This window comes from Ammospiza nelsoni, chromosome 1, assembly GCF_027579445.1.
Source record: "Ammospiza nelsoni isolate bAmmNel1 chromosome 1, bAmmNel1.pri, whole genome shotgun sequence".
Classification (NCBI taxonomy): Eukaryota; Metazoa; Chordata; class Aves; order Passeriformes; family Passerellidae; genus Ammospiza; species Ammospiza nelsoni.
This window is the reverse complement of record NC_080633.1, coordinates 14,390,426-14,417,981: the sequence shown is the minus strand read 5'-3', so window position 1 is coordinate 14,417,981 and position 27,556 is coordinate 14,390,426. Positions and strand designations below refer to the sequence as shown.

The 27,556-nt window shown below is 37.9% G+C and overlaps 1 protein-coding gene across 14 annotated transcripts in view; it reads right to left on the bottom strand.

The window, feature by feature from the left end:
- PARD3 (par-3 family cell polarity regulator) overlaps positions 1-27,556 on the bottom strand; it is a 444,327-nt gene that overhangs the window by 141,917 nt on the left and 274,854 nt on the right. For 11 of the 14 annotated variants that reach the window (XR_009420516.1, XM_059493593.1, XM_059493627.1 and 8 more), the window contains 5 exons: positions 23,167-23,317; positions 16,358-16,547; positions 11,393-11,544; positions 10,314-10,358; positions 3,858-4,085 (listed from right to left, as the gene is read on the bottom strand). Coding sequence is in view for 13 of the 14 variants with exons in the window: in XM_059493593.1 (XP_059349576.1) it covers positions 3,858-4,085; positions 10,314-10,358; positions 11,393-11,544; positions 16,358-16,547; positions 23,167-23,317 (766 nt within the window). In the remaining variant the exon portion in view is untranslated. The remainder of the gene's footprint in view (positions 1-3,857; positions 4,086-10,313; positions 10,359-11,392; positions 11,545-16,357; positions 16,548-23,166; positions 23,318-27,556) is intronic. The other 3 variants (XM_059493600.1, XM_059493647.1, XM_059493617.1) reach the window with 2 other exon arrangements.

The following is a 27,556-nucleotide window of genomic DNA, read 5'->3' as shown; positions in this document are numbered from 1 at the left end:
TTATGCAGTGCAGTCATCCTGCAATTAACATACACATAATTACTAGTGTTTAGAACAAATGCAAATGCTGCTCAATTAAAATTCAAACCCAGGCTACAAATGAAACTTCTAATTTTTGTTATGTTGCAGTAATGACATTAGGTTACTGCAAAACGCAGGATGTATTTGTTTTGGTGCTGTTATTTCCTTTTTTTTCCTGCAACCTCCTGCCTCTCCATTCAGGATGCTGAAGCCAAAAAATTAAATTGGAGTATACTTTAAACATCAATTAAACTGCACACTAGTGTCATTTCATGAACCACACTGCAGTATGGAGAACTACACAAACAGGTATTATGAAGCTATTCTCCTAATTAGCCCATAAAATGGAAAAGATGCACATGAGGAATCAAAGCTACTTAATGTGAAACTATTTTGCCACTAAGCTTCTAGGCCTCTTATTGTGATATTTAATACAGCCCTAGATTCCAGCAATTAAGATTCAGCAAAAGATTAGAAAGCTTTGTTGATCTCTCCCAACCAAAATTCCTTGTTCTTCTTCATGCCACTAAAGATAAACATTTTGCTTCTAGTCAGCTATTTCAAGTATTAAAGAAAAAAACCTCAAACAAAACAAGCAACAACAAAAAAACACTCAAAAAAAAAAAACAAAAAAGGGAAAAATCAACAAAAGCCCCCCCCCCCAAAGCAGGCAAAATTATCTGTAACAGCTGAACACCCACACCTCTTTCCACAAATGCTCCTTCTTTACAGCCATTAAAACTCACACACATCTTCTCAAATAATTAAAATGTTACCTCAGATCCAGTCAGTGCCATCTGATTTTAATCCTACACTTAGTAATTTAATAGCATATTGTTCCAAGGATATTTAGAAGAGTCAGCCCCTTTGTCTCATATGCTACCTGTATTCTTTATGGCTTTTCTGCTATTATTTGCTAATCCAAAGTGGGTCACTGTCTGGAAGCAAAGAAACACTTCTAGCACTGAAACACTTGGAGAAAGGCAAAAATATTCAAGCAAGACAAATGGATCCAACTTCAAGGGCATCACCAAACTGACCACCAGCATGTTTGCCTGGGTTTTATAATGAGAGAAAGTCACATTCTAATTTCAAACAATTATGGAATAAATAAATACAATTTCAAAAAAACTTAGGCGACGTTGTTATGGCAGCAGTGAGGTATTAGTTACATTAGATCCAGATTGTTAAACTCCTACATATTCATATGTGCCCAAACTTTGTCCAGCTGAAGACACCATTTGGTAAATTCTTTGGAAGCTCAAGTCCATATAAAATTTACACAAAGTGAAGCAGACTGCAGTGCTTTTAGGTTTAATGCAGATACAGACATTTTCAGGAAGGCATGTGACATAGGGCTGGGACAGCTCTTAAGCTTCTTCCATCACCACAAGAAGCAAAAATCCTCAAGGACTGAATTTTGTCCAATCAACTTCTTACATTTGCTCTGCTACTCATCTCCTTCTATGAATCTGACACTTGAAATTTCTGAAATACCTCTTGGATGTTTCATTACCATATGTGGAAGCTATCAGAACACAACAAAATGCATAGTTGTACACACACAGCTTGGTCACACTTTGCTCAGCTCTTCTTCACCATGTGGGACCTGACAAGCCTTGCTCTTGCTCTCTCATGACATGAGACGGTTCTTGGTCCATGGTGTGAGACAACTTCATCCAGAGATGAGGGCAAAGACTCACCCCATAACATTTTGATTTCAGCCACAAGGCTTTGTCTGGTCCCTGCTTCTGCTGGTTTTGGCTGGTAGGGTTATTTTTCTTCATAGTGGCTTTTATGGGGCTGTGTTTTGGATTTGTGCTGAACACAGGGTTGATAATATAGAAATGTTTTGTTATTGCTGAGCAGGGCTTACACAGAGCCAAGGCCTTTTCTGCTTTTTGTCCAGCCACAGTGGTGAGGAAGTTGAGGATGTGTAGGAGGCTGGGAGCAGACACAGCCAGGACAGGTGGCCCCAGCTGACCAAAGAAGGGATATTCTAGAACACATGGCATCATGTTCAGGTTATTAAGTTGAGGGTAGAAGGAGGAACTTGGGGACATTTGGAGTGATGGTGTTTGTCTTCCCAAGTAACAGCAGACATGATGGAGTCCAGTTCTCCTGGGGATGGCTGAGCACTTGCCTGCCCATGGGTAGCAGTGAATTGTTTTGCTTTGCTTGTCTGTGTGGCTTATGCTTTCCTATGAAGCTGACTATATCTCAATTCACAAGTTTTCCAGCTTTCACCCTTCCAATTCTCTCCCCGTCCCACTGGTGGGAGAGTGAGCACGCAGCTGCTGGGGGCTGGGCTGCTGCAGGAGTTAAGCCACAACACCACTGCTCCCATGTGAAGGATCCAAAGGGCTCCAAATACTTCCTTGCTACTCTCCATGCATTGCATCAACAAGCTTAAAAACCCTTACCAGAATCTCATAAACCTATACTCACCTTGAAAGTGCTTCACAACAACAGCTTTGCTATATTTTTGATCAATTAAAGTTAAACCATCTGTAACTTGTGGATAAACTTCGGATATCTGAAGGCTCAAACCAGGATATTGCTATCAGTGGGCTCACAACAAGGCCTTCTATAAAAACATGGTCTGATGTCCCAAAAGAACACAGGCATGCAGTTTGTAAGAATAAGCAGGATCATTACACATTTTTTAACACCTGTTCTTCTACCGGCCAGAAATAGATTGACAGCCAGCAGCAGCACACCAGCATTTAGCCTCACTACTGTCTGAAATTGTTATGTGCTGGAAAAGCAAAGCAGAATTAATTCCATCTGTAGGTACCTTTGAGAAAAGTGACTGGCAAAATGATCTCCCTTGTGGCCTCAGAACACTCTTAAAAAGAGGCAGATTAAAAAAAAAAAAAAGAGGCCACGAGTATTTTAAAAATGAGTGGTTACAGAAGTAATTTATCAAAGAGTATTAGGGAATGATGCTTATGAAACCAAATTTCTGAAATTAAAAAACTTTAAAAAGAGCAAAAAACTTCTTTTTAAGCCTTCATTAAATTCAGAATAAATACTTTACTACTTCAACCTTCCCATCATCATCTTCATTCATAAACTTCTAACTAGCTGCAGGTTGATTAAAAAAAAAATTCTGCTGGTGTGTGACAAGTTGAAAGTAGTACAACATGAAGGTTAAAAATTCAATGATTTTAATACAACCCCTGATTGAGGTAATTTACCATTCATACTATTTTCATTCAATATGAGTTGTCATTTTACCAGCCCATTCTTACATAGTTCAATAATGATAAGGTTAGCTTTGAAGTGATTCTTTTATGTTAATGACATTTTCCACATGTTGGGTCATACTTCGGGTTAAAGAACTGAAAATGTAAATGAATGCCCATTAGGGTGGGTAATAGCTGATCATTAACTTTATATTTTATTAGATCTGCCAACCTTACTCACTCTAATTAAAGGACAGTGATTTCTTTTTATCCCCCCCAACACTACAAATGTGCTATTTCAAAGTTAGATGCCTATATTTTCATAACATCAATTTAGTGGGTTTGCCTTTCTACCTAATTTTTTTTTTTCTAGTGTACATTAGTACATTAATTAGCCATCTTACAGAATATTTTCACAGTAACTTAAGTAAACACATTCCCAATAATCTTATTCTCTTATTTCAGAAAGGAAGAAAGCTACAGAGTGCAGCGATCTGTTAAAGCAAATGAAGGGAAAAAGTCTAAATATTGATGAAGTTAGTTCCATTCTTTTAAAATTCTAAAATCATGCTCTGCTACTTTAGTCACTTTCTAAAGGAATTAACCTATGCCATTAACACTCACTATGCAAAACAACAGTATACTTACAAGTTTCCATGCCTTCATCATCATCATCTGCTACAGGTTTATCATAAGATTTGTCTATGGCAGCTCGGAAGCTCTCGTTGCAGCCTCGCCCTCGGATGATGCGCGGCCGTGGGCGGTGGAAGGGAATGTCACCGTTCAGTGTCACCTCAGCCACGGCTGTCTGCAGGCTTTCCAACGAGCTGGATTTCTTCAGACCTAATGAAGGCCCCACATCTCTGGTTGGGGAACCTTAGTGATTTAAAGGAGGAGAAAAAGTAATTAGAATTAGTATTGAGAACGGCATGCTTGATTATGCATATCCATCCTGAAAGTCTTTGGGGACACACTTAACATTATTCACATCATCTCTCAATAATCTGTAGGGAATTCTCCACAGATTTGTTGGTCTCAGAAGCAAATGAGTATGTCAAGTCACAGTCAGTGGAACTGACAATGTTAGCAATGTCTGGCTTTTCAAATCAGTGAAGAGAGACCAACATCCATTACTATTATTTTACACAATTTAAATGATAAAGGGGCTTTAAAAACTTAGCTCATACAAGCAGCATAGATGCATATCTAACAGCATCTAACAAAACAATTAACTATTTTTGGTTCAAGCAGAAAATTTCCTCTGTACTAGCAATTGATGAACACAGAGCAGATTATGGGCATGACTCCTATCATGTTTAGTGTAAAATAGTCTTGCAAAGTAGCCTGACCTCTGGCTTCAAGGAACATGCTGTTTGTCTGAATTTTAAAGACTTGCATCAAATTGCTAACAACTTCATAATTAAATGCTTCTGAGAAATATCAGCTGACTTGCTCAGATTGTGAAATTGCTTAACAATAATCTGTGGAATTATTGATGGGCAATGCCAGTTACCCAGCTGGCAAATAAACACACTCCTGGCACTCACAAGGAGAGATTGTTGGGGCAGCACTACTACAGCGGGGGCTGAGGGCAGCTCTTATCACTGATGAGAGGGCAGCATGTCCAGAGATGTGCCAAGGAAGCTTCAGGCAGTGTTCTGCAACAGCCTTTCTCCATCCAGACTTCAATCCTCAGTTTTGTGGGTTAAATGTACAGCCTTTGCCCTTAAGACTACCACCCGCACTGCAAATCACCCCACAACTGCACAACTAAACATCATACTAAAGTTAAAACTGGGAAGAATCTTTCAGGAGGAAAAAACCCAAAAAACACCCCATGTTATTGATTTTATTCAGAAGTGCAAGAACAGTCTTAGCTAGATTTTCTAAAGGATTTGGGAGTGGAAAGCAAGATGAGGTGGGACATCATCATCATGGCTACATTTCCTGCAATTATGAAACCAGAGCCCTCACCTATAATATAAAATTTGCACTTTTTCTCTACCCAAAGGGAGCACAAAAGAGAAGTGTTGGGGCACCACAACAGTTCCAGGTGGTAGGCTCTTACCTAGTTGACATTAGCATCCTTATCTGGCAAAAATAAATTTCACAGCCAGCCACCACTGAGAGACAGAGCCAAGGCAAGAATTTTCAATATTAACAGTACATTAGCAAGCATAGGTGTGAATAAAGGTGTAAAAAAGGAAAACTACCTCTTTTAAACATTTATCTCAGAATAGTACAAAATTCTGAAGATGATCCCTATTCTGGAAGAAATTAGGAAACAGAAGGGAGACTGCATCTGTCACTGTTCTTTATGAAAGGTATGTGAAGTTACCTTAAACTGGGGAAAACTGCTACTGCTCTACTAAAACTATTCAGTATTCTCTGGGGAGAAAAGGGGGTTGTTTGCCCCCACAGAAGAGATGCTGAACAGCAGCATGGCAAATTTCCTCCACATCATTTGTTACCTTGGTATGAGATGAAGCAAGGCAGTGAATGTTTCATTTTCTATTCAGCTATTAAAAGTCTGAGCAATTACGTTAAACTGAAATCCCTCAGATCAAATAAATTCAAAGAGCAGCTGTCAAAGTATTTCTCTTCAGCTGCCCTACTGTTAAGATTAACTTGTAAACAGAAACAAACCAAAAATCTGCCCTCCCAGGTCTATACAACTCTGCAGTTTGGTTCCCCCAGCAGCCTGTGGTTCTGCTTGGACCCTTGGTCAGAAATAATGCACCCCAACAAATGAGACATTTTATCTTCATGAATTCCCATCTCCTAGAAGAAGCCACCCTCTCACACACAGCCTGTATTTATTAGAGAGCTGAGGGTTGTGAGGATGGTTGAGGGCAGAGCACAGGGCCAGCTGGGACCAGGGAGGGCTGGTGGCTCCCCAGCTGTGCAAACAAACTGCAGACTGGAATTGCCAAACTTCTGAAAATGGCCTGAAGTCTAAGGCGAGTGTTTTACAGAATATTCTCTCTGCCAACTAAAAGCACTTAAATTTAGACAGTGCCCTATAAAATTGTCCACTTTCTAGTCCATGGTCAAATCTGCTATTCTTCTAATAATGCCTGCGGTACACAAGAAATGAGACTTTATTTTGCTTTTTACTTTTCAAAGTATTTAATTGTATTTTTTTAACTGTCTATGAGACAGGAAAAAAAAAAGAATGCAACATCTTGGAGGAAAAAAAAAGAGGAAATGGGACAATCATATATAAACCAGCTGTTTGACAGATCCAATTTCATATACAAAAGGAAAGGGTGTCCTCTTACATAGCAGCTTACTGTAAACTTCCTTATTCCACATTCTGCTTTGTAACCTTCCAAATTAAATGCTCATATATCTTTTCCTAATTACTGAGTGGCTCCTTTTGTAAACAGTAATTATAAAGAAGGCATTTATGTGCCCATTTGTGTTCATAAAGAACACAAAAAAGTTCAATTTCCTGACACCCAATATAGACCTTTGTGAGAACTGTATTTATGTAAGCTGTGTTTTCCCAAAGGATATCCCATCTGGGATATGACCTAATGTTCAGTACTGTAAAACTAATAATGGATTACATAAATGATAAGAATATTTATTGAACTTGGGTGGCCACGAACACAAATGTGAACAGGTTGCAGAATCTGAAATGGGGAAATCTCCTCTCACAAGCAATTTTACCAGTGTGATCATAGAGCTATGTATATTTTGATGCCTTCACTATCTTCTATGGCTACTTCATAGCAAACCTACTATTCTAAAAATACACAGTTAGGTCCCTGTAAATAGTGTGTTAAGAATTTATTACTAGAATTCATCAGTCAGAAAGTGAATAGTTTACCCATAATCTGGTAAAAACCAGCAAACTTTCTTTAAAAAGGACTCTGTTTAAAATTTATGAGTCACATCAAAACGTTGTTTTCTAAACACAAAAATGTCAGCATTTTCTTCCAGCCTTTACAGCCCTGGTGGTAATCATCAGAAGCGTTATCTGCTCAGAATGAGTCCTACCTCTATTTTGACACAAGAATTTAAAGAAGAAAAAAGCAGAGGAAAAGACACATCTACCTAAAGCATATTTATATGACTGAGGATGAAAGGGATGCTTTAATAATTTTTAAAATTTGAAGTTTATCAAAATCTCCCTTTCCAACAATTTCCCTAACAAATATCCTTTGAGGCGGATTCATCCCTCTGTATCTCAGCGCTCCTCCTGCCGTGACTGCCACCATGCATCCTCCTCACAGCTCCCAGTGCCCACACCCTGTCCATCTCCTGAGGGCTTTGTCACCTGCCAAGCACAGCCCCTGCCCATCACACGTGTCCCTGCACTCCCTGCGTCCCCAGCCCTTGGGGACAAGGGCCAGGCCTTGCCCTCCCAGCCCTGCAGCCACCATGCAGTTCATGACTGTGCAGCTGCCTCTCCATGGCACGCACAGCGAGGGGACACTGAGCACACAGCCATCACACCAAGCCTGTGTGCTGCTCCCTATCCCTATCCTTTGTTTCTCCCTTGTGCTGGCACTGTTTAACAACTCACTGTGCCCCTCCTCATCTCACCCTAAGGTAATTATTTATACAGTGACACCAATCCGCTCGGGCGATTTGCAAAGGCAAACCCCATGGTGTCAAGGGATATATGATGTTTTGTCCAGAGTGGCTAATTTTAGTCTATAAAGCAAATTTTTCATCAGCACATTCTTTCAAATGACAATTTTTTTTTTCTTTCTGAAACATTAGTTTTATGAGTTGTCAAGTCAAATGCTACCTGCAACTGATGCCAAAAACTTCTCTGGATTTCATTAAACCAGTTTTGCAAAGGCATAAAGTCTACTTTCTAAACACCTTCTTGAAGGACATTATCAGTGAGTCTATTTACTTGGTAATATCTGCTCCATTGCATTTGATAAATTTTTCCATTTCTAGTTCAGTTCAGACACTAATCAACACCATCTGCGGAAGGCAGGAGAGGAATAAAGTAAGAAACTGCATCAAAACGAGTTTCATTTTGATTCAGTTTAATAAAAGTTTAATTAAAAAGCATTGTGTAAAAATAAATCCATAAATAATTTAAATAAATCTTATTTGTTTTTTCTTTTTCATTTTCATAACATGCCTATGGAAAAACAATGACCTCGAGCTATAGTATGCCTGGTACTCTATAAATGAGCCATGCTCAATTGCTACTGAATATACTTCTAACCTCTAGGATGAACTGTAAACACTGCAAGGATTAGGTACTTCAAGTGAAGTACAGAAAGAAAAATAATTAAAAAACTATTACAGTAACTAGAGCTGGAGAGTTCTGTGCTCTCCTTTTCAGCCAATACTATTAAATCCAACTGTGACAGTAACAGAGTTTGTTTTTATCTTTTCTAAAGTAAATACATGTTGAAGTTTTCTGGCTTTTAGAGTTCATTAAAGCATAGTTCACCACACATTTGAAGCTTTTTTTTTTCCTTAGAACCAGACAATTTTTAAGCCAAACTACAGTAAGTGGTTTGTTTAACAGCTACATCCATCTTCAGTAATGGGAGATATCCAGTGTTTATATACAAAACCTGGTTAAAAGCACACAAGATAAATAAAACAAAAGTACAGCAAAAGGTGTTTTCCTTTTTCCCAGCCACTGAAATTTTTTTCCAGCACATTTGCTGTGCACAAAATATGTAACTGCCTAGTCCAGACAGCATGGTCATGCTCTTTCACCCAAGTTGTCCAACTTGTCTCTATTTTTGGAATTTAATCCAGGTGTTACACATAAAGGAAAACTACACTCAGTTCACACCACCCTCTACTGATACTACCAAGATCACTATGCACTTTTGAAGCCTGAAGATTATTCTTTTACTAAAACACACAGGTTTTACACCATTCTAATCACACCCCAGTCAACTATACAGATTAATAAGAAAATGAAAAACAATTTACAATAATTTCGAGTTTGGTCTTCAACTTGCTTTTATGTGAATAATGCTCAGAGGTGAAGGCAGTTCCTAAGCATCAATTATTACCACAACTATTAACACAATTCATACATTCACACTCTGATGGCTTTAATCCTCCAAAACATTCATACATTTTGATTTTGTTTACCCATTCTTTTTTTGCAAAGCTGCAAGTCTGTGGCCATATTCTGCAACGTTTTAAAAGCTAGAAGACTTATCCGTTCAAATAAAAATGATAATTTTATCACTTGATTACTTACAGCTTTTTAGTATTCCTACTCATGTTATACAGTCCAGTTAAACAGTGATGCAGTTGTGAATTAGTAAATGTAAATTCTGTATTGAATGCACTACTCCTCAAATCATGATAAAATAAATAATATTTTCAGGTTAAAAAGGTGAATTGTTCCTAATTAGAGCTAAGTAATGTTATGGTGTCCTCTGGATCTAGCCTAATTAAAATAGCATTCTGCAGGTCAAAAGCTAACTTATATTAATAAATCATAAAGGTTCATAATTGCAGTTGGTGCATTATTTTAATTACTAATAAAAAAATATGCCTTGAAAGCTCTTTCTCATTATCATTTCTGAAACATTACAATGAATGGTATGTGGAAAAGATTCTATTTACATATTCTTTTGTTCTGTTATGATGCTCGGGTTTCAGCTCCAAAAGCAAATCAACTTGCACAAATAATCTTCAACTCAATGCACAACATGTATCTGATGACCACTTAAGGCAAAAGCAGCAGTTTTCTAATTAAAATAATTATTTTCAAGCACTGTGTTAGCACTGTAATAGCCAAATACTCAACTCTTCTAAATCATCTCTCTGTGCACTGCAGTTTGAAGCTAGAAGGAGATTTTCCAAGATTTTTTTTTTTTTGAAAGGACAAAAAACCCCAAACAACTCTGAATATTGATGAGTTTAAAGTGCAGAAACAGGTGTTTGCCTACATGACCCGGCTGAATATACTACCCTGGATACTTATCCTATAGAAAAATTTTCTTTTTCTGTACGACTTGATTATTCACAATAGAAAGCAGCCATGCAAGTACTGGAATATTCATGTTTTCATGCAATTTGACTGGCAGTTCTGTAATTGTGGTAAGCTGCTTTGACCAAGGTTTCTATAGCAACAGCCTTACTGTCAATTCTTACCTGTTTTCTGGTCATCCATTGTACTGAGCTTAGTCTCGTCAGCTACTGTTAAAAGGTAAATGCATAACGGTTAGCCCAGTTAGTGCCCATGCCCCACATGCACTCAACATTCCTCCTGCTTTGCATATTTTCTTTTCAAGTTAGGGGACCTTAGAAATGTCCTACTTCATGCAAATAAACTGCAAGAGTAAGCCAACATTCTGGGGAGAAGTGGCAGCAAACCAGTAACCTTCATGCAGTGTCAGTCGTTCACGTCACGGGCAGGTACAATATGTTATTGACACGTTAGCACGCGGCATCCGTCAAGACAAGTCAACACCTCCAACCTGACTGCAGCCTGAGGATGTTTGTGAATTAGGGATTGTAGGCAAAACACAACTATTGTAAAGGAGGAATTGCATTGTATTTTATTATTCTGAGTAGGGAATTCTGCGTGTTTAAGCCATCGAAACTCACTGTTTGAGGTTACTAGAGTCTGCACTTCAGAATCTAAATGCAACGGCAGAAAAATTGATGGGCTTGTTAGCAATTACTTATTCTCAGTTGGTTTATCAGTTAAAATGATCACTGTGATTGCCTGTCTTAGCCACTGCTACTTTATAGGGCTTCTGATATAAATATTAAAACTTGGGTCTCAAACAGATGTCAGACTAGTCCCATTTTCTAATTCTGAATTCATCTACAAAATAAGAGACTATAAAAGACCTTTAAGGCTAACTGCATTATAATCAAGGACTGAGAATAAACCTGGCTACCCAGAACCACAGCACAGTACAGTTTTACACAATCATTCTGTATGGACTGGTAAATGCATTTTTCACCTCAATTTTAATAAATACTCTTTACTGTGTTTAGGCAAAACCATATATCCAGAGGGCTATGATATTTGAATGTATGGACATTTACAAACAGCAAACAACACCCAGGCCACTTGGCCATTCAAGTACTTTACTACCCACAAGTAGACATTATGTGCAGTACTACTGCACATACACAATCTGTTTGGAATTATAAAATCTATATACTTACAACATGAAAATCAGGTTCAAATAAAAAAAAATTGAAAAAACATCACTCACTACCTAGATCCATGCTTTTGGATTTTCGTGTTTTAACAAACTCCAACTGACTGGCATCTGAAAATTGCTTTGTACGCTTTTCTGACATGCTCTGGCGTCCAAAACCCTCTCGCTGGAAGGCAAGTACTGGATCAACATCTGGACTAAGAGTGCTGTAGGAAGGGAAAAAAATCATGCGAACATTTATCAAGATCACGCAACCTTTCACTCTTCAGAGAAAATCATTTATTTAGCACGTGACTTCTAGCAACGATTAATCACAGTTTTAAATACGCCACTGCAAGTATTCAGTTACACACACAATGGATTTGTCTTACTGCATTAAGCAATTCTAGTTTAAAAGTACCAAAGGATTTCACTCACAGTTTTAACAAAAGATATACACATCTGATGCACTATACACAGTCAAACAGAACAGAAAGTCCAACACAGGAATAATTTGCAGGAGAATAAAACAGTTCTTTTTTTCCTAAGAAACATATTTATTCTATTGATAGAAATTTATCTGGTCTGTCTTTATCAGAAAATATTTTTAGTAAAGCATAAACAGAAACTGTCCTGCCTGAAGCCCACAGAGCTTGAAACTTGTTAATTTAAAAACTTTACATTAAAATTTCTCTCCATATGTGATAGTTCTTGTAGATTTTTCATAGCTTCTCCTGCTTTTAGCCTGGCTTTGACAAACAACCATATATTTACTGATTGCTTCCCCACAGAGCAAGTACTTGCCACAGTGGATCCACCCCCTAATCAGAAATGAGGGGAACTGTATTTGTTTTTTGTTTCTTCTGCAGGTTTCTAAAGTGACTTCAGCTCAGGCAGTCAGGTTTTCAGTGAGTTGCCTCAGAAACATGCTGAAGATCGATTTATTAATGGTGCTCAAACACTGGCAGAATCATGAGCGCAATAATGCAGGCAAAATTTGGTGTGCAAGCTAAAAACCTTTAAACAAGGCAAGATTGTGTACCGCTAATAAACAATATGAAAGGAAATTCACAAAAATATCTTCTGGCTCCTAGAAAAGGGCATAGAATATAGATCTCTACTTCAGCTGGCACAAAAAGAAATCAAAAGCATAAAATACTGAAAAATATCAGTATTTTGGAACATTGTTATCTATCCTATAGGTAAATGATCCCTCAAAATTCCCTCTTTGAATATTGTTGTACTTCAACATAAAAAAAGTTAAATATTTTGTCTAAAGGTCTCTACATGCCACTCAAGATATTGTGTTTAGTACCATCTTATTGTTTAGTACCATATTTCTAAAGAATTACTTTTACTGTAAAGGCTAAGTATAATACACCTCTCTTTCCTAGTAAGAAAAAGACAAATGGTGAATTTCTGCAAAAAACAACTTATACTTTCAAATTCTGTAACACGCCCATGTTCATGTATGCCATGTACTCTAATTTACAGAAGTATCTTTGATCGAGAAACACCTGGGCATTAGACAAAACAGAGAAAAAGAGGTAAGGAAAAGTGTCCAAAGGCATAAAGTACTATAAAGGATGAAAATCACTACCCTCATTACCAGACAGCCAAAAAGAAATTCAGTCAGTAATGGCAGATTTACAAATAATAAGATATGCGCTTGTGACAGGCATTTAATACTTCAGTGTGAGCAGGATCAGAGCTTATGTGAATAAAGCCAATGTCAAGTGCCTTTTGACTTTAATGTTTCTGGCTCAGGCTCATAATGTTTTACATTTAATTACTGCAACTATTTCAGAGATGTCTGCACAATTTAGCAATGTTCTCAAGCATATGCTTAAAAGCTCTGATGAATCAGAGACCATACTCAAAAATAACTATTTAGTCCTAACACTGACTCCCACAAAATAGGGAAAAAATTATCTCCACATGATAAAAAGATAAAAGAGACAAGGCCAATATACACTTCTAGCATTTATAGCAGTACAGTATGTAGCTGAGTAAGAACCACCTAAATCTGAAAACGTCCTCCAAAGTGACTCCAACTGAACTTACAGGGTTTCAACACCTTTCATAATCAGGTCATAATTGACTTTACCAAGGCCACACAGAAGTTTCTGGCTCCCTGCTAGTCAGCCCTGTCTCTGAAGGCCAGAAAAATGTGGTTTTACTAAGTGAGAATTTTTTTTCCAGCAACATCTGTTAGCACAGGCTCACGTTTGTTAAAATGACTGGTTTCATCTTGCTGAACAAAATGTATCCTGTGACACTTTCTTCAGAAAAGGTGAACTTATAAAATTATTTGTTTTGGCTCTATGCTTCTTTTCTCATACAAGCTTGCTTTGATCCTCCTATATAAAACTTCTACTAGAGTAAAATATCATTTCCATGTAAACACAGCACACACATATATTGAACTTGAAGTCGTAAGAACAGACTAAAACTCCAGTTCAAGTATAACTTTAAAAGGACACCACAGGTCCCAGAGAGAGCAGTTGGTGGGTCTGGCCATGGCATCAGCAACTGGGAATTTGAGAGTTTGGAATCCAGCATTTCCACTGACACCACTTTTAGAGACTTTCTGCTTCCCTGATCTGCCCTTGTCACATCTCCCTTCCACACATACTTATTAAGGGAATTATTATTATTACATGTTTGCACAGTATCCTGCACCCTAAAGGTGCTACTTAGCAGCTTTATTTGAGCCTTACATAGAGCTCTGAATTTTCATGTCCTGTTTTACTTCTATTATTAATGACCCATGAGTGTTTCAGTAATTAAGGAAGGAGTGGATCACAGGAGTTTGAATGCATGTACATTGTCTAAAAGTATTCAAAAGTCCCCAAGAAGAGCAACAAATGCAAAACCAATGAGCACAGAGGAGGAATTAATGCCCCTAAAAATGTCTCATTTTAATATTTTTCAACTACATCAATAAAAGACAGAGGTGAATTTAGTGCAAGTCATTAAGCAGTGCCAAATGCAATTTACTATATTCTAGAATACTTAACAAATAAGATTTCTGGAATGACAGCTGATCCTTAAAAGAATGTAACCGTCTTCTGACCCTCAATGTTATTAAAATTCCATTTATTAATCCTGTCTTATTGGCCCTTTGTTTTCATAACATTTTCATCAAGGATTAGGGAGATATTGTGAGGCTGAAAAAGCTTACATTTTTTTCTGTGATTCAGAACAGCTGCCATTCTTGTTTGGATAACCCTTCATCCATATTCTTAGTTTCACCCTTTGTGCCTTCCAGCAAAATCATACAATGAACCTTCGTTTTACAAGTCTTCCTTCATCCATTAGCAACAGGAAATTATAGCAACAATCTAATTCTATTGCCATTTACTTTTTTTTTTTTTTAACAAAGAGAATACATTAGGTACTAAAACACGACACTGCTTTAAGTGCCTTAACTCTTTTAAGTGCCATTGTATCTGAAGACCTTTACAGTTTCTCATACACACACTTAAAACTTTTTTGAGTATGATCAATTCTACAATACCTAATCCCTAATCCCTGTTTTCTTTACTGTTACTTCATTTACAAAGAAGCATATGAATAGCAAGACACAATGTAGAAGTCAATGTAAAAGCATCTGCAGTTTTGTTCAAATGTTTTAAGTTTATTTCATAGGATTTTGCTCACATTCAGCTAAAAATGCTCCCTTAGAAATAAGCTATTATGTGCAGGCTTGAGGACTGTTCTATTTAAATGTCTCAGATTCTCAGCTTTTACAAAAGACAAATGGACTTTTCAGGGACCCAGATTACAGGTATGACTTGTCCATAACAATAACTGCAACATCAAAAAAAAGTAAATGAGTATGAAAAAATTAAATTTCCATACAATCATTAAAACAGAACTTAAAATACAGAACTCAATTTCTGGATATAAGAGGAAATAAACTAGTTTAAAGCAGAGAAGAAGCTGACAGGTGCATATCAGCCAGCAGGTGCTATTGCTGTTCTATTAAGATATTGCTGACACATTCATAACAGGCTCAAGAGACAAGAAAAATAAGAAAATTCTAGGACTTCACACCATTTGTGGTAATTATCCAGCTTCAAGAAGTAGCAGCGTACAGAGGTGGGCTTTTATTTTGCTATTACTATAGATAATTACAGGACTTGTAAATTAAATCTTAGATCTGTATTAATTGTACTAACTATGCAATAAACAGTATTTCTTTACCAGGAACTTAAGCAAGTCAATAATGGAGCTCAATGCATTTCTCAATAAGGCTCTTCTGTTAAAATGTGTTAAAGTAATCAGAGAGTCAACCTAAGACTCACAAACGTTATTTTTACTATGGATTACACATATAAAGTTACTTTCCATACCTTTAAATGTGGAACTGTTACTTTCTGTGTATTTAAATTTAGAGCTATTACAGTACATTGTCTTTGCAAATCATCTAACAATATGAGTAGTAGTTCTTCACAAATAATGAAGAAATATTAACCAGCTCTTTTTGCATGAGCATTAGCACAGAGGCAAAACAAGGAGCTTTGACCTCTAAGTAGAATTGAAAGATTAGTACATTATTAGGAAAAGCAAAGAAGCATACCAATGTATTGAGATGCTCCTAGATATACAATGTAATATAAAAATAAAACCTTTGTTTTATAAATTTTGAAATATTTACAGTGAGGTTTATAAATTACAAAATTTCCAACAATTTCCAATCAGTCTTTCATAAAGTCAAGTGTTTAAATTTTGCTAATTTTTTTACAAAAGCTAGGTCATGTAGCAATTAAATAAAAGTTAGATCATCATCAAAATAACACAGCTATGTACTAAGTAACATTTCCAGAAATATGCTTTAACACAGCACAAAACTGAAACCAGAGGTATTTGTATAGACTTCCTCCCTGAAACAAGGAAAATTACCAGTTTGAAAATAGTAAAATCCAAACGTGACCAAAAAAAAAAAATTAAAATTAGCAGTAGTCAAAATGTAACTAAAGGAAAAGATGCAACTACAGCTCTCTCTTTCTTCCTTCCACCAAACCATGGTCTTACCAGTCTGTTGACTCATTAATTGCAGCTTTAGCCCATCCACCAGTATCCACAGTGCCAAACCCGACATCGTCATGGGAACTGGATGATGACTGGTCAGAGAGATGAGGAGGAAGGACTGACAGCCTGTCATCTTCAATAATGACAGTGTCATCCTGGGGCATGTTCACTGTTGGAGACAGCTGATATTTACCTGGACAAAAGGGAGAAAAAAACCCAAAAATAAATAACAGCAGCATGCCGAGAGTGCCTTGAAAAATATTTCATCACAGATGATAAAAGGTTATGTCAAACTGCAGTGCCACTGATAAGAGTGACACAATGCAGATAATAAAATTAACTATGTCTCACTTTGTACCCATCTTCCTGTGCAGTAGCCTGAAAATTGATGCACACCAGTTGTTTCTGAAGCCTACTGCAAGACCACAAGGTCTTCAAGCTCAACAGAAGGGTTGAGGTTTGGAAGAGACCTCTCCTCTGGCCCAACCCTTTCCACTCAAGCAGAGACACCTACAGCCATGTAGCCAGGACCCAAAAAAAATTGTTTCTGAGTATGGCTTCTGCACCACCTCCCTGAGCACTCTGTGCCAGTGCACGGTCACCCTCACACTGAAAAAGTGTTTCCTGATGTCCAGAGGAACCTCCCATGCTCCTGTCTGTGCCCATAGCCTCAAGTCCTGGCTGAGGAGCTGCCCAAAAGCACCTCTCCCAAAAAATAGCATCTCCTCCTGTATCACCTTGTTAGACAGAAACAAAGAATGTGTTCCACAAGGACTAACAGAGGCCATCATTTTTCCTGATCAGTCTGGCCCTCATGAAATGAGAAATTATTCAAGTGGTGCTGGGAAGTGGACACATGCAAAATTTGGAGAAAAAAAATTACCAAATTCTATTATCAACAAATTCAAGTAAGTTTTAACCCTTTTGTTAAAACACTTAAACAAGAACCTTCACATACATGATAGGGACTACATAAGACTCAGCATGAGTCTGTTCAGGGGCAGACTTCATCAGGTAAATTTGTGAGGGTACAAGTTAAAAGACAGTCTGTTCTTACTAAAACAATTTGTAAAACTGTCATATCTCATGAGAAGAAACACACTAGCTTAATCAACCATTAATCTGACAACAAACTGAAAATTATACTAAAACTCTGATGCACTGGTGTAATGTATCATAAAACTTCTATTTCCATATTTTAAACTGCTTCTACGGACACATCAATTATTTCCACACTTTACTTTCACTGTAGATATGGAAAAAACATGAAAAATCAGGAGAAAATAAATGATTTTTTTTTCTGTAAATGTTTCAGTTACCATCACTACCTTTGCATGCAATTGTTAATAAACACGAAAACAAACAAAACCCTATGTGTAAAGAGGTAGTTAAAATCCTCACTGCACTAGATAATACATATAGTAATCTTTCTAAAGAGGGGAAATCTGGCTTCAAAGGGATCATTAAAGAAGGCTGAAAAAATGGCTGGAAGAAAAAGGTACTGCATGGTGAACATCTCATCACTGTCAAACTGAAATGAATGTATGCAGTTTGCATAACCGCTGATTCTGCCCAGCAATAGCTCCTTTGATGGACAGGTTAATGTTTAGCCTGGTAATGTACTTCTTTCCAAACATAATGCCTACAAGACTGTTAACTCTGTAGTTAATAATGTCTCCAAAGAATTCATTGTGAAAAGGTATAACCTTATGGCACTCGGCAGATTGAACTTCCCATCTGAGAGGATACAGTAATTCAGTAACACTTTTAACTTTTCACTACCCTTCTTTATATCTGACAAGGGTGAAGACTGACATTTTAATAGTTGCTTTAGAATTAGGGAGAAAACCCATCTGACATGCCTATGCTTTTCATTGCAGATGAAGCTAAAAACAGGTGAAAGGCTTCACCTCCAGCAGATGGTTGGACAAACCTCAGCACTGGACTCAATACATGCTTTGTAGAGAACTCAGCTGAAGTAGATAGAAAATACCCCTGGAGAATTAATTCCACAAGTGTTGTGAGAAACCTTACAAGGAGACATCAAAGAAACTTCAAACCCAGTAATCTTCAGTATATTTGACTGATGTACAAATCTAAGGCATTGCTCAACCTGTCTACAAACCTCTTCAAGAAAATAATTTTCCCTTGGACTGGAAAAGTTCTATTTAGACTCTGTGAAATTTAGACTCTGACTACACTTCAAGTCCAGTTTTGTATAAATGTATAAATTCAGCTTCAATGTGGTAATCTGTAATAACATAAAGTATTTTGGACACTGCACTAAGGTAAAACATTCTCCCTTTCAAATGTGTCTCATCTCAGAACAATGATGCTCAAATTTCTTGGACAAGTTACCAATCTAAAGGAGCACAGCCTGTGGACTACACCAAGCTATTGGGCAAGAAGGGTTCCCATCTGTCTGTGCAGGAAAAAAAGCCTCAGAGCTCCAGTAACAAATGGCTGGTCTCCTGGTCTATGAGGATTTTTATCCTACAAGGAAAAATGTGCCAAGCAGCATATTTCAAAAAATATTATACACCTTCAAACCTATCATACACCAGAAAATAATTTGTACCTGAATTAAACCACCAACACAGAGCCCTCTAAAAAACCCTAATCACACAGAGTAAATAGAATGAATAACGCGTTTATTCATGGAGAACTGAACTGCTCCAGGTCCTTTCAAATCTTGAAATTCCCTGAAGTTCAGTTAATATGTTTGCTGGGATAACTTGGCTCCCATGCTGACACTGCATTGTCATGGAACTGTTTCTGGCTTGATCCTTTGTGCTTTTGCTATTGCTTTCTCTTTAAAGGATGGTCTACAAAATCTGTTGAACACTCTCACCGTATGTTCCAAGCCCAGCATTACCTTATGAATGACTCATGAGCATGTTGATACTGTGGGACTGAGACCAACAGCCCAATGAATGCCTGGAGAATGACTAACAACAAAGATTTCTCTGCTGTATACAGGTCTTGCATTTCAAGAAAGTGCTCAGATCTGTCAACTATTGTAGTAGAGCATCACATTTTGATGAGATTCCTGGCCAAGGAACTACATTCTGATTGTAAAGGTTATTTTCATTTCACTGAGACACACACTCTACATCTCTAGCTAAATTTCTTTCAGTAGTGCTTTCTCCTGATTCTACCCTTAAGACAGCAATTATTTATGTAGAGAACAGAGTATTTCCTGTTGTGTAGGAACCATCAAACTTCACAAGGTTCTGGGGGATCCTTCAGGATGAAAAGCAGATTCAGTGCAAGAGACTGTTATTCTGTGTACCCCCTGAAAAATATCTTCTGTTTAGTCACCGTTACCAACAAAACCTGCCACGTTCATAAAAAAAAAAAATCAGCAACTAGAAGAAGGAGATGAAAGAGGACTTTGTACTAAGCTGTTTGTTGAATAAGAATAATTTATATAGACAGCAGCTAAGTATTTGTGTACTGTAAAACTCAGGAGTATAATGCATGATATACAAGAATGGTATGTCAGAAGAAGACTTGAATTTTTAATTATAGAGCCAAGCAAACCAGTATAACACAGTTGTTTTACTGAATAACATGCACCCTGGAAATAATAAATAAATATAAGGGTTTCTTACAGCCATCTAATTCTTACAAGACTGAATTTATATAAATAAAATATCCCATCTTCTCTGAACCAAAAGTATTCCCTCAATAAAGTTGTATCTTTTCTCCATCAGAAATTTTCAGTGAAATATTATCAAATGAAAAAGCATAAAAAAATCTATAATAGCAATAACCACCTAGAAAAGTAGATCAACATGAGAATCATCAGAAACATGAAAAGATTCACGTAGCCTTATTGCAGTAAGCAAACATTATTTTACATAATTTAAATCACATCCTAAAATTGGTATTTTATTCCCACTCTCACAGCAAGGCTCTGACAGCCAGTTCTTGCTTGTCAGTTACGAAGGAGTAAGGAAATTGTCTTAAATACCTTGCCTGAAATTACATTAATGGTATTTAAAGGAACAAAACACTCTTGAAACCTTTGTTCCAACTTTAAGCAATGACTAAAACAAGCAGGCATTTTCCAGACTTTAAAATTATTACTTTTGAATACTTTAAATTAGGAAGGAAGAAAACGCAAACCCATCCAAGAGCAAAAGCAGCAGGAAGACCTACTCCTTCCATGGAAACAAACTGTCATCTCCTCACTAAAAGGCACTGAGTACCAAAAGTTTACTTTGTAAAATCCATTGAGGGGTAATTCAAAAGACATCAGATGATTCAGAGCGCTCATCAGAGGGGTTCTTGAAATGGGGAGAGCACTCAAGGGAAGCAGCACTGCATAAAGCACTCCTTTGAGCTTGTTTCATGGTCAGGACTGGTGTGGGAAGGTATAGACCTCCAGAGTTCTTCAGCAAGGTTGTTCTGAGGACTAATCCTCAATTTTAGGCCAATTTTCAAGAGAGGAAGAGTCACGTAACACCACACAAACATTCTCGGGAAAATAAAAAATGTCCTGCTTTTGTTCTCATTACCAAACCCAAAAAAGACAGGGATTCCACAGCATAAAAAGTGACTGAGTCTTTAAAATGTTAGCTATTCTGAAACAAGCAACTGTACCTATCTCTCCCAACAGGGAATACCTCCCTGTTGTACAGCACTGCAAGAAAACTTGCATGTGAAAGATTATGAACACTGCAGTTTTAATTTAGTGGTGCTGATTAATTCAGAAAAAACTAGTCTTATTAGAGAACGGACCATTCCCCAAAAACTGGGTTTAAACATCACAGGTCTGTGCTTCTGCTGTGATTGCAGAAGGGAACAGTCCAATCCTAGAAAGACCAGTTTTAGTTACACACTGCTAGATCACATTTACTATGAGGTTCAGGCACAATCTGATTTTCCACTAATGTGCTTCCACTAAAGATTCAGTGAATTAAAGTCACAACCAACCAATTTTTTACACAGTTCCTGGTCCCTGAAAACAATTCAGAAAAGCTATCAAAGAAAATCAAAATATTTACTTCAGGTTATGAGAAACTTAGAAAATGAAGGATAGATTTTATTTTTCTATGTATACAATGCAAAAGTTTCTAAGGGTATTAGATTCTAACAGCTTTGGAAATTTTTTTGTTTTTTTGTGGTAAAACATGAATTACTGGCTACTGCTAAAGGGATGATATCATACTAATGAGCTACTAGTTCAATTTGGTATGGCAAGCCTTGTACTCCTCTGATGTTGAAGCAAACTGCACTGCTGACACAAGTGCATCCAGACATTCTCAGGGCTCCCTCTCCCAACAAAACAGGACAACGTGTTTAAGTGATAATTTGTTAACACTTATATGAGCTCTGTGTGTAAATCCTCTGCAGCACTGATGGAAAAAGCAGAAGGCAGTGCTTTGCAAATGTTTTATCTAAAGCCTTGACACAACAAGAACTAGCTCTTTCTATGGGAGAATAGTGCTAAAGACTTCAAATTATTTTATCACTCCTTAAATTTGTTGACAAACAAATACAATTTTTTCTAAATTTTTCTCTTTAAGAGCATATGACTTTGGGTGACATGGTTTCACACAGCCTTGATTTTCACGTGCACATTTTTTTCTTCCAAGCTGCACAAAATGAAATGCAATAGAACAGAATATGGTGTGTTTCTAATCACTATTGCCCAAATGAACAAAAAAGGGCAAAAGACTTACCGGAAGAAATACCCTAAATAGCAAATTTGTGCATTTTCAGAGAGTTTAACAGCAGTCCAATTTTGCTACCACAAAGAAAATGCAAAAGCCAAAATACCAAAATTATTTTTAAAAGAAAACATGGGTGGAAACAAAAACCAAACCAAACCCAACCCAAATAAAAAGATATAGGGTGAAAAATACACACAAACTTGATTGGAAAAGACTCTGTGGTAGACTAATTTTCTAAGGCTGAAAACTAATCTAAAGCAATTTAAAACTAAGTTATGCCTCACTTCATATGAAGTTTATAGTAGCATCCTCTAATATATTCTGTGTACCTAATATGCTAAAAACAACCCTAGATTTAATAGCCATGTCTTCTTTAAAACTCACAACTCAAGCGAGCAATCGTCACGTCTTCTGTCAGGTGTTATTTTCATCAAGCTGCTTTTTGTGCTTAAACTTGAAAATCCTTTCAAACTAATCCCATCCTAGTCAGTAAATCCAACCGCTCCTGTGGCAAGGCAAGTCTTTATTACCTAGCTCTGTACATCAGAAGTTGAATTGCTGCAAAGCAAGCACTAATAACCTCATTATCCACTGGGACCATGCAGATGGCGGGGCACAGAGTCTACACAAGGGATGCTTATAATTAGTTATGAGGTTTTAAAATTGGTGTCCTACAAAGCAAACATTCAAATAAATTAATAAGTCCCCTAATAAGCATAAATGGATGCAAGCTTTCCTTATTTATTTTTGTATTTTAGTAGGATTGAAAGGAGGTGAAGGAATATTGGAAAAAATTAAGAATTCCCATGAGTCACTGATTTTGATGCAACATGGAGCCTAGACCGACCAATTATTTATTGTCCTAAACCAGACATTGAAAGACCATGTTAAATTCTACTATTATTCATTCTGTACCTGTCACAGGATGCAAAATTCACTTTAGAGTCCCACTTTACCTTCTTCTTCACATTAACTATCCAGAAGGCTTGTGTAGAACAATTTTAAGGCACGTTTTAAGTTGGTCAGTGCAACCTCCATGTTCCCAATTCCCACATAACACATTAACCACTCTTCAGTGAATCACAGAGAGAAATAAACCATGCCCCACTTGGCAGAGCTGCTCTGACTCACCCATTATCCTGCCCAGTGCCACGTTCTTTGTGGGGGACTCGCTGAGACCCTCGATGCCGCCATAGAGCGAGTGGGAAATCCTCCGCTCCCGGTCATCCAGCAGCGTCTCTATGGGCAGCTCTGGCCCAGAGGGGCTCCCAGGTGATTCCAACTGCAAAGAGAGGGGAAAATTAGTGCCTGGGGTCCCCTTAACCACATGGGGGAACTGTAACAAATTGCCTGAGGCCCGGACCTGTCTGAGCACCAAATGAGCTAGAACTTCTCATGCTGGACAGAGATAATTTGCAATGACAGCTCTGCCTAATGACCAACTTCCAACCCCTTTACACTGCACCCCCCATGGTGTCCTGTCATATTTCAAATCCTTCAGCAGAAAATTGGTGAAAAAACCCCATTCCATTTTGGTGTCTCTTTGTTGGATAATTTCTTAAACAGACAGTTGGGCTGTTTCCAATACCATCAGCAGACAGCTGGGCCATCTTCTGCACACTGACAGCTGAACACAACAAGCCCCTTGTCAGGAGCATGGAACAGGAACTCTCATTTGGAATTGGGCTGCTGCTGCCACAGTGGTGCAACTTCCTTTCAAATGAAATCATCACACTCCCAAGTTTTGTAGTTAGGAACAAAAGAAAAAACATAAAACTTGTCAGACTTCACCGTAATTTTATTCTTAAATTGAGTTCTTTGCTCTGTCTTTCCTGACTGCAGAGTAAAAAGGTCTTACATGCTTCATTCAGCCTGGAAGCTCCTCTAATGTCTTGCTGCAGCATCCAGGCAGAGACACAAAAGCAGAACTGGCAAGACCCAGGGTGTCCTCCACCCCAGCCCTCAAACCCCTGGGACTGACATGTCCCTGCCACCACAACTGAGGCCAGACTCTCCAGGGCATCACAAGAGAGATGCAGTATGTGGTGGAAGGACGGACACAGGCTGCTTGGCCACGTGCACAGGAAAGAGAAAGGCTGCATATACAGCCTCCTGCCCACCCCAGCTGCTCTCCTTCAGAAGACTGCCTGAGTATCTTCCCAGCCCAGCCTTTGCTTGCAGAAACTGATCATCCCTTGCTTTCTTACAGTGGCCTCTCAGATTTTTCCAGAGGACAGGAAAAAGTCAAGTTCTCCTTGGTGAGTCCCAGAGAATCAGATTTCAGGGGAACACAGCACCCAAGAGAGGCAAAGAAAATAATTTGGTATCATCTACCTGGATTTAGCAACCTCATCGGCCACAGCTCTGCCATCAGCACAGCCCCCAGGAATGAGAACAATGAGTACCTAAGGCATTCACAGGTCACTGTGCATGCCCTGTGTAGCAGGGCCCAGTTGCTCCCTGCAGAGATAAGACTCCCCAACCACGGCCCAATCCTGATGCCATCCAGCCTTCCTGCTGCCCCTAAAGCTCTTGGTTCACCTGGCCTCCAGCACCCTGCTGTCCTCTCAGTAATGCCACCAAGACACTTTGCCAAGACCATTAAACCAATTCACCTGAACATTGTGAGCTGAATTCAGCTCTATCAAAAAGTAAATAACTATTTAAAAAAAAGATGTATTTTGTAGAAAAGTAGTATGAACTTAGATATCAAAGCATTAGCTCTTCTCACCAACATGCCTCTTCATATTGAAGCAAATAGTTAAATCTTAAAAGCAGTGTCCTTACACAAATCCCACAGCATTTATTTCATACATATTGAAATACAGTGGGGACCAGATACTCAATGATACTGAGCATGCTGCAAACTATTTAAAGCCACTGGAAATGCTTATGACTGATCTCCAAACAAGCACGAGAGGAGTAGTTCATAGTTTCAGGAATTACAATAACAAGCAACATGTTGGTTGTTTTTTCTTTTTGAAACAGCTGCCTATTATTAATCACTCCACCCACACTCCCCAGACGACTAAGAAATGTATGCTATGTAAAAGTTCTAAAAATCTGTTTCAAGGGCTAAAAAGCCCTGGGCTTTGTCCCCAGCAGAGGCTTTGAAGTGAGCCTGTTGGTGGATGACTCCTGACCCGTGGGCGCTGGCGCAACGCCCGGGGCGCGGAGGGCTGGGGAACGTCGCGCTGCGGTCAAGGAGACCGCGATCGGGAACTCTCAGGCTCTGTAAAAATTATTATTTCTGTTCAAAGCCATCATCTGTTTAATATAAATGAGATATTTAATGAAGTTCCAAACTGTAGACTTATCTCTCCCAGTTTGATAAGCACCAGGGAGATTTACTGCATCGGAGGGTCAACACAATTACAATTGGAGGCACGTCAAGCTGCAGGAGAATAATAAACTTGCAGTGCAAGTGAATTAGACTCAATAAGGTTTAAATTGTGAAATGAGGATTTGTCTTATTAGTTTTTTAAATTGCAGATTACAACTGACAGCTTTACTAAAAAGTAAATTAAACAATATTTGTAGACTGTCTTATAAAGGAATCTAAGGCACATTTGAAAAATGTTAACTTCTGAAACACTTTATGAAAAAAGAGCATAGCAACATTAGACTGCTTGAGAGCTTAAACTTGCATGATAAAGGTACTAAATTATGAACTACCCTTTATTTCACTGCCTTTAAATAAGGTGTGAAAATATCAAAGTGCTTTGGGATTTATTCTCCCAGTGCTATATTGATGACTTGATGTAACAAGTGTCCAGCTTTTAGTGAGCAATATCACACAGTCCTTTGTGTGACAAGCCATCAACTTTCAGATTCATTTGTAGAAAGATCTCAAGAGATTTTCTGAAAGACACTGGCAAGAAGATGGTTCAGAAGCAAAGAAATATATAGAAATTCATTCCTGGTAATACAGTAAAGCACGGGGTAAATAAAAGAAATAGAAGGAGTGTTGCATTTATATGGCCTTGTTTTGTACAGTGAATCACATATTTTATAATTTCCATGAGTAAAACTTTATCAATTTTTAATTAGCATCTCAAAAGATGAGTTTAAACAAAGGCATTGACAGCCAGCAACACAAACATTTTACAGAAGATACAATGCCTTTTATAAAACACCAAAAATTAGACAACTGGTGGTTACAAAAAAACCAAAAATGCCTTTTCCTTACATCGTTAACAGAAAGTCTGTGCAAGAAAAGAAACATAGAATTTGCAAACTGTTGTTGTGGGCAGGACAAACAGTCCAACAGTCCAAAGCAAGACTGCAGTTCAAACAGACTTGTTCTTCATGATGTGTTTCCAATAAAGAGCTGGAATTACACATTCTAGTTTCTTCTATTAGCCACTCTCAGTGCTATCTGGTATAATTTGATTTGATGGACTGACAAAGAGTGGGCAACATAAACAAAGCTGTACAAATTTCTGGCGTCATTAAAGGCTTGGCAAGGAAAGAATCCAAGTGGCAACTGGCCCCTGTCAACAGCTGCTGGAGCTACCCTTGGTGTGCCATTTCAGAGTAACAGAACAACTGAGGGTGGATTAAACCACTGGAGATTATTGAATCCAACCTCCTGCCCAAAGCAGGGTCTGCAAGAGCAGGTTGCATAGTGCCCTGCCCAGCTGGGTTTTGAATATCTCCAAGATCAGAGACTCCTCAGCCTCTCAGGGCAAGTTGCACTAGTGTTGACCTCTAAGAAGGATTTTCTTTTTTCTTATGCGTAAAGCAATTTCTTGCATTTCAGTTTGTGCTTGTTTCTTCTTGTCCTGGCACTGGGTAGCCCTGAGAAGAGTCTGGATCAGTATTCTTTATTACTTCTTATTACTTTCATCAGGTATTTATAGACACTGACTGGTAAAGATCCCCTGATTTTTCTTCTCTCTAGACTGAAAAGAGAGAGCTCCCTCTCTGGATCCTAGCACTGACCTGTACTAAATGATCTTATTTGTAAAAATGCAATAAAACCTCCCATGCTACAGATTGCCTGTAGCTCCTTTTCTATCCATTCTCTTAAATTAAAAAAGCCAGATAAATTTTTTTTAACTAAAAAAAGGCTCTACCCTGACCCTTTGCCATTCAGATAAAAAACAGCTGTTTGCTAAAGTACTGTCTGTACCAGCTAGCCCAGCTGCTGCTTATCTAGATGATAAAAGGACAAATAATGCAGTCCCTTTTACTTAAACACCACCATCCATCCTATTTGAAGTTATGTACATAAATATGAAAAAGACTTATGCACAAGAAGAGTGCCAAAATATTCAAAGCATAAACAATCTCTTTTTTTTAATGAAGCAAGAATCAGACTCCATTTTTCCTTCAAAAAATAAATTGTGCAAATATAGGAAAGCAAGCATTATGGATGTTAAAGAAGTCAGTACACAAATTTGCTATATATGACGCCACATCCAGAATGCTGAAGCTTTCTGTCACACAGAATTATTCTCCTTTTCCTTTCCTTCTTATCTGTGCACTGTGGTTAAGATGTCCAAAATACTACAGCTTC